Source organism: Erpetoichthys calabaricus, chromosome 3 (genome assembly GCF_900747795.2).
Source record: "Erpetoichthys calabaricus chromosome 3, fErpCal1.3, whole genome shotgun sequence".
In the NCBI taxonomy this organism is placed as follows: Eukaryota; Metazoa; Chordata; class Cladistia; order Polypteriformes; family Polypteridae; genus Erpetoichthys; species Erpetoichthys calabaricus.
This window is the reverse complement of record NC_041396.2, coordinates 229,151,594-229,165,100: the sequence shown is the minus strand read 5'-3', so window position 1 is coordinate 229,165,100 and position 13,507 is coordinate 229,151,594. Positions and strand designations below refer to the sequence as shown.

Sequence of the window (13,507 nt, the reverse complement as noted above, 5' to 3'; positions counted from 1 at the left end):
AAGAATTGTTAATCTCTTGAGGTTTTTTTTTTTTTTTCCAAATTCATGACGGTGATGCAAAAACTTTTGTCTTTTATTCATTCTATACTTGCAGTCAAGCCATATCACAACGAGAGGTGATCTTTTGCCTACCTTTTGTTTGGAGCTTGTATATTTCTTTTGGTTATGTTATTTTAATTAGCAGCTAAACAGAAAAATTCTGGTAAAAGCCTGAATGTGATGAATTGTCTGCTCTTAACTTGTGTTTAGTATTGTTTATTAAAAACTGTACAAAGATTATGACATGTTTAGAACAGTAAATGCTTAAAAAGATGTGGTATTTTATTGTATTTTTTCATTTTCTTTACAAATTATGGAGCATGATTAGGACTGAGTCAAAATCTTCTTATGTCTTCTCCCATAACTTATTCTTTGCTTCTTCTTCTATACTTTTCCCTTACTCTGAGACTTGGTTGTGCTGTACATTTAGCCACTGTTTCAAGTGTAGACTTGTCTTTCTTTCAGCCAAGAAACTATGCATAACTTGATCATTAAGATCTAATTCCTTTTCAAGAAAACGCTTCATGTTCTGTCTCAATTAGAAGCATGTCACCATAGAGGTTCTCACATATCTTACATGATTTTCATTTTGGTCAACAGTCCAAAATGCTTTTATTAGTAAGGTTGCTGTTTGTTTCAAAATATTGCTTGGCAAAATGAAACTTATTTACCAACACAACTGTCTTTAGTGAACTACATTCTTATGTTCTTTATACTTAGCTGTTTACTTGATATATGCAACATGGAATTTTAAAAAGACTAAAATACTATTAACAGATTGGTATAGTTTCTTCTCCCTTTTGTTACTACTACTGAGTAAAGGAGAAACCACAAATCTCAGGCATTTCTTTCAACTGAATATACAAGGAACAACTCTCCTTGGTGAACTCTTGCATTAAATAGTTATAGGGCATCCTTTTTCTCTTGTGACGTTAAATGCTCAGTCAGATGGTTTGTTATTTATTTAAAATTTTTTGTTTCACATTAATACGAATAAAACTCAACTGTTTTGCTCAGCTAGGTGAGATTTATTTAGCCTTAAACTGAGTGCAAAAACTTAGTCATTCTACCCTTACTGCCACTTCTGCTTCCCAGGAGACTTTCTAAGCTTTAGTGCTTAATTTGCTGCTTAACACAAGTGTTACAGGCTTGTTTTTAAAGAGGCCTACTTTTTATCTTAATTAATATTTATTTTATATATCAGGCTATTTTCATTTCACTAACCATTATTGAATTATACTTTTAGATGTATACAATGGTTTGAAGGAATTAATTTCTCACACAAATAATAAAAAAATGGACTCAAATATTTTGTGATATCTCAAAATAAAAGGGGAAAATAAATATGTATTTTTTAATTATTTAACAATGAAAATATTAAAAAAAATTGTTTAATTCAGTAAATGATGGCCTATCCTTTAGTATTGCAGTCGTTGAGTCTGTTTCACCCAGTTACTTGATAACGAAATGAGCACTGATTTACCACAAATAAAAAAGTTCAGTTCTTTTATAATATCCCTAGAATACAGAATATTTTGCAGAGTTTTTAGATACTTAACTACAATTAGTTACTTAATGCTTCCTTAGGGAGGCGAATCTGTCATTCACTACTTACCCTTCACACTGCTTCTCTTACAGGGTTAACTGCAATGCAGTAAAGTAGAGACCACCCTGGACTCAAAAGTCAAACTCAATAAATCTGATGGTATCTGGCAGATACTGTTTTAATTCCTCTGCATATTCAGGCTATATCAAGTTATAATTTCCATGCTAACTCAACCAAGAGCATCCTGTTGGTGACTGCTAGTATTCAGAATATGTATCCAACCCTGGAGGGCCGCAGTGGCTGTGTGTTAACTAATTTCTGCTGTTAATTGACTTTTTTCCCTTCCTTTTAAATGTTGTGTTTTTTAAGACACAGGCCTCTGAAGTTATTCTTTTTTCCTTAAATGGCAGCCAAACAAAAGTGAGATGTAAAGTAAGCCAACAGATGACCAGCAAAGTTGGGGCCTCAAAGTCCAAGTAATTTCACTCCAGTCAGTTTCTAAATTAGACGCCAATTCTTGTTGTTAATTAAACCTGTTATTTAATTCCACTGATTGTTGTTGCTGTCATTCTGCCACAGCAGACATTTCCGACAGTATTTATTTTTTCTGAGAGCACTGTCATAATGTTTTGGTGACCTGAGAAAATCATCATTTCTGAGACCTTCACATTTCTTTATTTTCAACTATCGTATGATGGACACAGTTTGCTAGTCATGTGATGACTTGTTTTTGTATCTCATTATTGTTTGGCTACTAATTAAGGAAGAAAGAAATAATTAAGGGATCTGAGTCTTAAAGACCAAGTCAATTAAAAATGAAAGCAAAAATGGGTCACTAAGAAAATGGTTTGAACAAAAACTGCAGCCACTATAGCCCCCCAAGATTGGACACCCCTGATCTATAGCCAAATAACTATTTGGAAGGCATTAGTGATGTTAAGAGAAACAATACTTTTGGTACCATTTGATACCAATTTTCCAAAAACAGAAAGTTTTTTCTGTATTGAGAGTACAGAATGGCAGTCGTTGGTGTGCTCATGTGTGACTGCAGGTAGACAGATTATTCAAGTAGGTACAGTAATATGTGAGAAAAACATGAATAAAACTACATGTAAAAATGCCTCATAGTGGTGATGATACAGCACTACATCACCACATGTCGAAAAGAAAAACAGAAGTCATATCTAGAAATACTTTGTCATCAGGGGAGGGGAATTTAAGTGTGTGCTGCAGTAATCATGTTTATTATTTGAAAAAACCATACCTCACACACAGGCTTTCATTATTACCACTTTTATCCCATTACAGATAGCTTCATGCATGCTTTGTGAGCACAATGATGTGAATGATCAAATGTGACTTTGAGACAAAATGAAGGCATGATGAATCGCTTTCTAATATCATGTTCTACACAGACCCCAGAAAGGAATGGGGGCATTTATTCTCTTGTTGTGTCGAACACTTCCACAAATGTAACTTTAAGTATATATACATTTTCTAATTGGTTTATTAAAGTTCACTGTCATGGGGGAAATGTAGCATGCACTGTTATACATGTAGAAATCTGCATATTAGTAGTGTGAACAGCTATAGCAAGTAAAAGTTGAGGCATGTTTTGGATCAAGTGGATATTTTGCATACCTACACTGGTGATGAAATGAGCCATTTGTTAATATCAAAATAAAATTTCATTAGTGCTTCGAAGCATAAAGCACTGCGATTATGCCAGTTTGCAGGACGGGCAAAACAACATACTTGATTACTTAATACAGATGTGCAAATGCTAAGTGTGTGTTATTTGTTTGGTTTCTGATGCCAAACTAATGTCCATTTGTATAATCCATAAAATGTGACAAATGTAGTGAAAGCACATATGTTATATATTTGAAAGGTAGGTAGATAGATAGATAGATAGATAGATAGATAGATAGATAGATAGATAGATAGATAGATAGATAGATAGATAGATAGATAGATAGATAGATAGATAGATACTTTATTAATCCCAAGGGGAAATTCACATACTCCAGCAGCAGCATATTGATAAAAAACAATATTAAATTAAAGAGTGATAAAAATGCAGGTAGATAGATAGATAGGTATGCTGGGGAGTATAATACAGTGTACTAGTTAAACTGCAGTTCTAGTTAATATTCTAATTTTGAACTAGTACATAGACTAAGCAATCAAAATCTGATCAGCCATATAAAATACTTTGAAAACAATTAAATGAAGTGTGTTTTACTAGAGTTTTGAAATAATGTATTAAAGTAAAGCTAACAAGTTTGATTTCACACACGAAATTAATTGGACAAATCAAAAAAGAAAAAAGGAGCATAGATTTGGAAAACTCTTCAGGACTTTGTGACATTTGAAAATTAAATCTATTGGACTCATCCATTACTCTTTATTTTGTATTTAACCAACTAATAATGCAAATATAAATCTTACGATAGAAAATGTTACAAACCTAATAAGAGTCAAAAGAGAAAAAAGAGCCCAGATTTGGAAAATAAATGTCTTCAGGATTTTGTGACATTTGAAAATTAAATCAGTTTGACTCATCAGTCAGTCTTTATTAAGTTTTTAACCTGCTAATAATGCAAATAATACAAACTCAAATCCTACCCACCCAACTGTCCCAACATCAGTAGAACACTCACATTACCAAATGTTCCAAAACAAAATTAATCACAACAAATTGTTTAAGGCTGAACATCAAAGAAATTATGTTTAAATGTTCTTTTTTTGGATGAAGTGCTACAAAGCAACCTGGGATGTCAAAGCCTTCCATCTCTGCAATAATCTATTAAAGAAAAGACACTGTATTGTTCACTTTAATAACAGAGGCACTTTTTATAAGAAGCGGTTGAATGGGATTTCTATGTTTGTCATAGTCTCATGTATATATCAAGTATTGTGAAATTTCACCAGCATTGGTATTGAGTACCAAAATTCTAGTATCCTGACATCCCTAAAAGGCATTACTCAGGTAGTATGAATGCCTTTTGGATACTTTCAGTGGTATTGTGCAAAACAATATACTTGTATCTTTATGAAAATGTATTGAATAGAAACAGCTGTTTTATTGTCATGAGGAAATGAAAAGGGTATTAGTTACAGCAGCCATGAGTTCTGAAGTGCATTAATTATGGCATATTAACAATGGTTGCCAGCAATCAGCAAATGGTCTATTTTAAGGAACTGTGAGGATACTGCTCTGAACAGTCATAGGCAAGTCCAATTTTTCTTGAAATATTAATGGAGACACCTCACCAAAAATATATAGGAACAGTTGTTACAGCTAAACTACCTGCTGAATAGGTAATCAAAACAGACTAAATTTGTACAAAAGTATTTTCTTTAATTAAAATAAGTACAATCAAAATATTTTAGTGATTTGAAAATGTTAACAGGTAATCACATCTGCCATTTGTCCCATGAAAGGTAAAGTTTAAGATATCATAGATATTATTTATATGTTCATTTTCCAAACCTGGCATGGTTTGTATACAGTACTAAGTTTGTTCTGTTTTGTTACATTATGTAACATATTATGCTTTATATCTTTTTAATTTAGGAATCAGAGTGTTTATGAAGTCCTGTCAACTTCTAAGAAGTCCCACAGTCATTCTGGTAAGATGAATTACTGTTGCAGTTAATTCAAAGCAAACCTGTTCATAGCAGTTTCAGGGAAGGTGTTTATGCTATTAAATGTGCAGTAAGCATGGCTTGATTGTCATTTGTAATCTATGTACCTATATGTTTATAAATAATTTAATATGATGATTCCTTGACCAAATTAACATCAGCTTTGGCCGCCCAGGAGTTGAATGCTACTGTCAACATGACAGCGGAGCAGCAGTGATACAACTTCAGTTTCTGATTAATGAGGTTAGTAATGGCATAGCATGTTTTCAGTGATGGAATGCTATTAAACTTTTTTTTTTTTTTTTTATAAAGTTTACGTCATTTTTGCAATTACAGTCTTTTCAAATTCTGTCATTTAATCTTACATATGGATGAGAAGAAATAAGTGTCAAAATTTTAGTGAGCTGTTATTTTGGTTTAATACCAATTTAGATTAATTTTAAATATGAAATGACTATGTTCTTTAACAAACATGGATTTTTTTGCAGCATGCCTTTTAACAAAGTATCTAACATTTTTATACTAAGGTTAGACTTTATATTAAAAGAAGCTTAACCAGGTCACTTATAGCACCAAAAAATGAAGAAAATATATCAAAAACATTGAAGTTTCCATTCTTATTTCAGGAAAAAAAAATTAAACTTAATGAAATTATCAAATAGCATGTTTGCAGAATTTAGTTAATTACTTTATTATTTATTATCTATTATTATCTGAAAAAATCCAAATCATATTATGTGATATAATCTACTGTTGAATTCTGCTCTGTACTTGTAATATTTCTATTGCACTATTATATTGTATTGAGGGTTACTTGTGGTCTGTTCTGTGTATTGTATTGTATTTACCCCTTTTCTTTGACACCCACTGCATGCCCAGCCTACCTGGCAAGGGGTAAATCTTTGAACTGCCTTTCCCAAGGTTTCTTCCATTTTTTTTCCCTATAAGGGTTTTTTTTGGGAGTTTTTCCTTGTCTTCTTAGAGAGTCAAGCCTGGGGGGCTGTGAAAAGGAAGGGCAGCCCAGTGCGGCACTTCTTGTGTGATTTTGGGCTATATAAAAATAAATTGTATTGTATTGTATCTGAAATTTGGTCAGTTATGTGAAATGACACAATAGTATCTGCATAGTGAGGCTAGATTGTTTTATGAACATTTACTGTATATAAGTATCCTTCATTAATCTTAGTCTTTGCTTTCTATGTCTACTATGTGATGAAATATGCCAACTTAATTCTCATTTAAACGTGTTCCAGTCTAGATTCAGATATTACAGGGACACAAAATATTACTGCAGTACTAATTTGAAAAAATATTTAATGCTTTAAGCCCTATGAATTCTTTGATATGCTCCAGCTGCCTCTTAACCTTGTCCTTGATAGTTAAGTTAGGAAGTTGGGTGGATTTTATATGTAGTATCAGTAAAAAATTACCTAGATAAAATGGTAAGGCTAATTCAATAAATGTGATATGGATACCAGTTGTACGACAGATATCAAAACTGGTTGTGTGTTAAATTTAAATTTTAACAAAGGATAGTATTTATTTACTTTGTTGTTGGTTAAAATACAGTATGTATATATATATATATATATTATTCCAGTACCAGGGTATACTGTTTAAGCCAAATTTATTTAAGTTTTCACAGTCATATCTTAAATTATTTTGGATAAAAAATTACTAACTCATCTTGTTCTACATTTAAGAGTAAACTTTGGATTGGTGTTTTTATCACTCTTAGTATTGTTGTTATTTTACGAAAGTAAGTAAAATAGCATGTTAAGAAAAAAGAAACAAAAGGCACATGTTGGGCGGATTTAAAGGAGTAGTTCTTAAAATGTTTTGGACTAAGAACAATTTTGCTGCGGTCAAGAACAACATTCAGCCCGTAATCACTTGTTAACATAAATTCTGTGTTATAATAAAAACGTTTTATTTTTCTTCATGTATTGATTTTAAAACTATTAGCATTCAAATAAAAAATATCTTGTTTTGTACCATTAACATTATGTTCACCTTACAAGCCTCATTGCTCAGTTCCGATGTTTTGCTCAGATTGGATTTGCCTATCTTGACAGTACACTTTCATAAGTACAGTTGACCTATATCTAACTATAATGTGAGTGCATCTGTAATCAGAAACAGTACGAATGCGCACATTGGTTTTTTTGTGCATGAGCCATCTGTGTCACCAACAACAAAAAAAAACTCATATTTGTAAAACAACTCATTGTTTTAAAAAAAACAAAATGTATGCGCTAGTAGCTAGTGTATGCATCACATTTTGCTCTGGGGGAGGAAGAAGACAAAAAAAATCCAGAAGGCTATCTTTTACTGTTTTTGTAGGTATTGCTGCAAGAGATGTGTGAGTACAAGAAAGAAGCCAGCAATGGTGGGGCTGTGACTGTTGTCACAGGTGTAGCTGTCCTCCATTGTTGTTTTGCCACACTGCCAGTGCTGGCTAATAATGACAGCACTTAGCCAATGCACATAGGCAAAAAAACACATGAATTCCAATCTGATCATTCTCATTCATGCTGCATGGCCACGAACTGGATCTAGGACCACAAATGAAAGAGGCTCAAAGTTAATTTGAAAAGATTGGATTTCCGTATCCACACAGCTCAAAAAGCATCAGATTTGAGTCACTTCAGCGTCGTAATGTTAATATAGTCTAATTCATCACAGTAACTCTAATTTGAAAATATTGTAGTGGTATTCAGACTATAATAGCACTGTCAAACCTGAAATAACAAGTGTCAGTGGCTACAGGAAGAAAGTGTCCCAGACAGTAATGAATATGTATTGGACAGGAACTGGAAGAGAGAAAGAGAGATCACTCTAAGTGGGCAGGAGCCCAGCTAAATGGAAAGGAACACAAGTAAAAGTTATCATTCATAAGAAACTAATATATTGTAGTCACTAGTTGTCCCCCTGCAAGGACATTTCTCATGGCTGTAATAGTGGGGAAGTTAACTGAGGAAGTCAGCTGTTACTCATTAAATTCACTCGTGATTTTCAGTTTCAATAGAGTTAAGTTACATGAACTTAGAAAGTTGGACATTGTAATAAAGTATGCTTTCAGAAGCAATGTGCAACTAATGAAGCATAATCGGTCACAACATGTACCACAGTATATGATGCCAAAATACCAGAGCAATAGTGCAAAATGAGGGTTAAGACTGGACATAAATGCCACTAACTAGAGAAGCAAAGGAGCTTTTTTACCGAGTGCAAGTAGCATGCAAGTTATATTTAAAGTAGCATGAGCTGAGACCTTCTGACAATATTTTTCCTGTAACAGTATGCCACAATAAGTCAGGAATTGTTTAGATTAAAATGACAGACGAATGGACAGTGTACCAGAGGGGAGTGAGAGTAATAGATGGACTTGGCAATAACCTTATTAATGTAAAATATTAATTTATTGTGGAGAGATTTTTTTTAAATGTTCTTTTACATTAAGTCTTCATCAAACCCTTTAATGCTGAATTTAATGTGAAAATTAAATTGAATTGCTGTAAAATTATTACACTTTCATTAGTAAATTTTTTTCACTGAACAATGTATTATAAAATTTTAGATATTTAATATACGAATATTACAGAATATTTTCTCTTAAAGAGAAACATTTTTGTTAAAGTTTGACACAAACACATCTGTGATTATTTACACCTTAGTTTGGGAAATACAGGGCCACCATCTTTAAGTCAGCATTCGTGTTTATTTTTTTGTAGTTAGCACAGTGCTAGCTCATCTGTGCAACAACAACTTTCAGTTTGACTGATGTCGATAATGAACACTGAAGAATAATTTCAGTTTTATTATTGTTAATATTACACATTTTACTGAAATTTACTAATCTATTCTGTGTAATTTTCTCATTTATATAGTCCAGATTTATTACTTCTTGGCATAAAGAGAAAAGAAACATTATTATTAAAATAAAAAGTGACACGTTTGTGTTGACTGGAAAATCATTATGTAATTCTAGACTACTAGCTGCATGTTGTCTTCGGGATGAAAACTAACCCGAAGATTCCCTACACTTCAAGAATACGGTTTTACTATATTCTTGAACTTGGAGAGGCATCAGGTAACACTTGAGAATTGCCCAGGGCAGAGGATGTTGATCCACCTGTGTATGCTGCCCCACTGACTTTCATAAGAAGACACAGGTGATACCATATCTTAGCTGTATCGCTGGCGTATGAGTCCTATTAATTTTTGCCTCAAGGAAATACCTCCAGTTATACTATGTTTTTAGTGAAAACTTCAAGCTTTGTTCTCCATTGCTGAGGTTTTTCATTTGCATGTTAGAGTTGCTTGTTTTGACGTTGTACCTTTTCATTTGTGTCATTAGCATGACATCGTTGTTGCGTTGCGCCATTTGCTGCACACAAGTCTTTTGTAGTGAGAAGTGAGGGACATGTAAGCGCAAGTGTCTGTGGTTGAGCTACTCCATACACGTGGGTCTTTCATTTATATATACCTGATAGTGAAGGAAGCCTTTGAACTAAATGCATTATTTTTATTAGTACTTTTTTTTTTTAAAGATAGATAGAGTGACCTCCATAATGTTGAGGACAAAGACACATTTTTCCTTTATTTAACCCTCTGCTGCACAGTTTAAAATTACAATTCAAATGTGATTAAGTGCACATTGCAGACTTTAACCTCCTTAGCCTTAGACCCGAACATCACTCGGGCTATAAAAACAGTGCTAAAAGCGTTAGTCCCGAGTAGTACTTGGGCAACTGTATAGATGCATCTTGTGTAAGCGTTAGACCCGAGGATTACTTGGGCTGTAAAAGTACCAACAGCATTAGTGCAGAGCGTTGCTTAGAAAACGTTACAGGCGTGTGCTGTGTAAGCGACAGGCCCGAGTGTTACCCAAGCAATGGTGCAGACACATCTTGTCCTAGCATCATAATGGCGCCTCCTAAGAAACGTTTTTCAGCAGCCTAGGTGTTTTACACTATTAACAGTGATACAAGCAGTGACAACTAAGTAAATCAGTCTTCAGGCAGATAAATTGAAATGGACAGTGAAATCGAAAATGATTCTGATGAAAGTGATGCTTGTGTTAATCGCGCATTTGCGGTGTGCTGTGCAAAAGCTGATCAGTCTGGAAAGAAAACCTGCAAAGAATCACGCTGCTATTGTCCTGACTGGCATTTGATTGTGAATTTCACTGTGATTCAAGATATACTGCAAAAATTACACACTTTGACAGTATATACATTATTTTTTTATTATTATTATTTTTATCCTTATTATACTTTTCTTTGCTTTTGACTTTGTACGTTTAGTGTTTTGCTCATTTTACAGTAGAAAGATCAGATTTAATAAATATGCAATGCCAAGCCAAAAAATGCAACTTTTTGTACATTTTTTTGAGAAAAAATGTAATGCTAAGGAGGTTAAGGGTATTTGCATACATTTCAGTTACACCATTTAAAAAATGACAACACTTTCTCTACATGGTACCTCCATTTCAGTGCACCATAATTTTTGGGAAAATTATGTCACAGGTTTTTGTGATGTGTATGTTTCATCGCTTCATTAGTACTAGCCCAAGATACCTTGGCTTGCTTCTACCCATGAGAACAAGAGCCAAAACAAGTCTAAGAAGACATTAAGAGGCAGAAAAACAAGGATTAAATCATTCTAGACATTGGTAAAACTTTAGGATTATCTAAATCAATTGCCTGGATTATGATTAAGGATGAAGAATGCACCGATGAACTCGGTAATCGCAAAGGGACTGGTAGGCCAAGGTAGACCTTCACTGTTGATGACAGAACAATCTTCACTATGGTAAAGAAAAAGCCCCAAATGCCCGTCTGACAGATCAGGAACAGTCTACAGAAGGCAGATGTGCAAGTATCAGAGACTACTATCTGCAGAAGACTTCATGAACAGGAATAGAGGGGCCACAGTTATAGTTAGCCACAGAAACAGGATTGCCAAATTATAATAATAAAAAAGTAGTAATTTTCTTTTTATTTGTGGAAAATTGATTTTAATGTTTTAGCATTCACCACAATAAGACAATGTGAGTGCTTATCTTCAATTTATTCAATCTTCCTTATAAGATCAGCTTGTATTGCATGCTGGTTGTGGAGGTTTCAAAATTACGTATGCTTAAAATACATCATTTGCTTATACACAAATTATCTTAATCATTAATTGGATAATTTGTGTGTGTGCAGAAAATATGAAATTCTGTGTAAATCTGCCTATACTGGCAGCTAGAAGAGAGACACTGTCCAAATGTGTATTATTGTCATGATACCTCAAATTTTTTTTATGATCATGCATGGAAGCATTCTGAATATTTCTGTTACAACAGTTATGAATATTTGAAGCAGCTCGGCACAGACATTCTGTGCCTGCTTTAATTCTAGCCATTCTGTATGTATTGTCTACTGGCACAGTGGATTTTAAGCAACAGCAAAGATGTTATTAAAAACGGACTGAAAAATTTACATGTTTTCAAAAACCTGAAGCAAAACCAGAATTTTTGAAGTATTGTATCAAAATTCATAGGAGAAATCTGCAACTCAAAACAAAAACTGCAATGAATGGCTTTCAAAATTGGGAGAATATCTCCAGGCTATGAACCAAATTTAGAAGTTTGAAGATATGAGTCATTAATTAGGATATATGACACTATGAGCTCAAGAGTAACATTGTTCTAAGTTTACAATCTTAATCTTGAATGTAGAGATGAAACATAGCCATAAGTTTTATAGCAGATCTTTTGTGACATGATGCATAGTGCTTCTTATAAGACATTTCTTAGCAATGGGGCAATGTGCTCTAGTGACCCACCAAGTGTTGAGGCTCTAAAATTGTAATGTGTTTGTATGTATGCATGCGTGTCTATGTATTATATATATTTAGGGATATATGTGTGAATGTATACTAATAAAAGGCAAAGCCCTCACTGACTCACTCACTCAGTCACTCACTGACTGACTGACTGACTCACTCATCACTAATTGTCCATACTTCCCGTGTAGGTGGAAGGCTGAAATTTGGCAGGCTCATTTCTTACAGCTTATTTACAAAAGTTAGGCAGGTTTCATTTCGAAATTCTACGCGTAATGGTCATAACTGGAACCTCTTTTTTGTCCATATACTGTAATGAAGGAGGCGGAGTCACGTATCGCGTCATCACGCCTCCTACGTAATCACGTGAACTGAAAACAAGGAAGAGATTTACAGCATGACTCAAACGCGGGAACGAAGGTAAATGACGTTAATTGTTGAGTGTCTTTTAATACTGTGTAAGCATACATATTAACACATGTGCAATTAAACGTGTGCATTTACGGGGTGATTTCTCAGGCTTAAAAGCTTGCCTTTTATCAAACGCGGGAACGAAGGTAAATGACGTTAATTGTTGAGTGTCTTTTAATACTGTGTAAGCATACATATTAACACATGTGCAATTAAACGTGTGTATTTATGGGGTGATTTCTCAGGCTTAAAAGCTCGCCTTTTATTAAAAAGGTAAATGCAAACTGTTTTCATTCTGAAGGACACAAACCACGTTAGATTTCAGCCGTTAAACGCACAAAAATGTCGGTACACCAGATAAATAAGCGCAACATATTATCAGTTGTATTGTATGCTTACAATACATATAGAAATGTGTTAATCGTTAACTAATAGTATGGGATGGTGTTTTTCAACTCGCGCCTTCATTTAAACGATTGCATGTCTTGGTGGGTTTGCGTAGCTTATTGTCAATATCTTTACACCTCTTTTTAAGACTTATTGACTGAAACGGGCTTTCACGAAAAAAGTTAGGGCTTTGCTACAGGATACACCCTCCACAAGTTAAGGAAGTAAAAATAAAGGTATATATTTCTGTTTTATTTAAACCTTTTAAGTTCGTATGCATAGCCCCATTTGGCTGTTTTAGTTTTTTTTTTTTTTCTTTCTCCAGTAATATTTAATCTCCTTAATGAAAAACAACATATGCATTTTACTTTTTTTGTATCTCTTTAGTAATATTTTAGTGTAAAAGGATTTTACCAGTATTTAAACCTTTTATGTTACTTTATAAAGTTATTTTACACAATGTTGAAAAATTAATAAGAAAGCTACATATTTTGGCAGCTGCTGCTTTAATTTTCAATGAAATGAAAAAAGCTCTCCAAGAGAAAACCTCAATGAAGAAGAAACAGTTTGCACTATCTAAAAAGGAGAAACCCTCATTTATAAAGGTTTGCTGCAGATGACTTAACTGAAAATAAATGA

General features: G+C 33.5%; 1 protein-coding gene across 1 annotated transcript in view; it reads left to right on the top strand.

Moving 5' to 3' along the window:
* Window positions 1–13,507, top strand: part of LOC114648702 (syntaxin-binding protein 5-like) — a 580,738-nt gene that overhangs the window by 124,428 nt on the left and 442,803 nt on the right. The window contains 1 exon segment of the mRNA XM_051924863.1: window positions 5,398–5,479. Coding sequence (XP_051780823.1) covers window positions 5,398–5,479 — 82 coding nt within the window.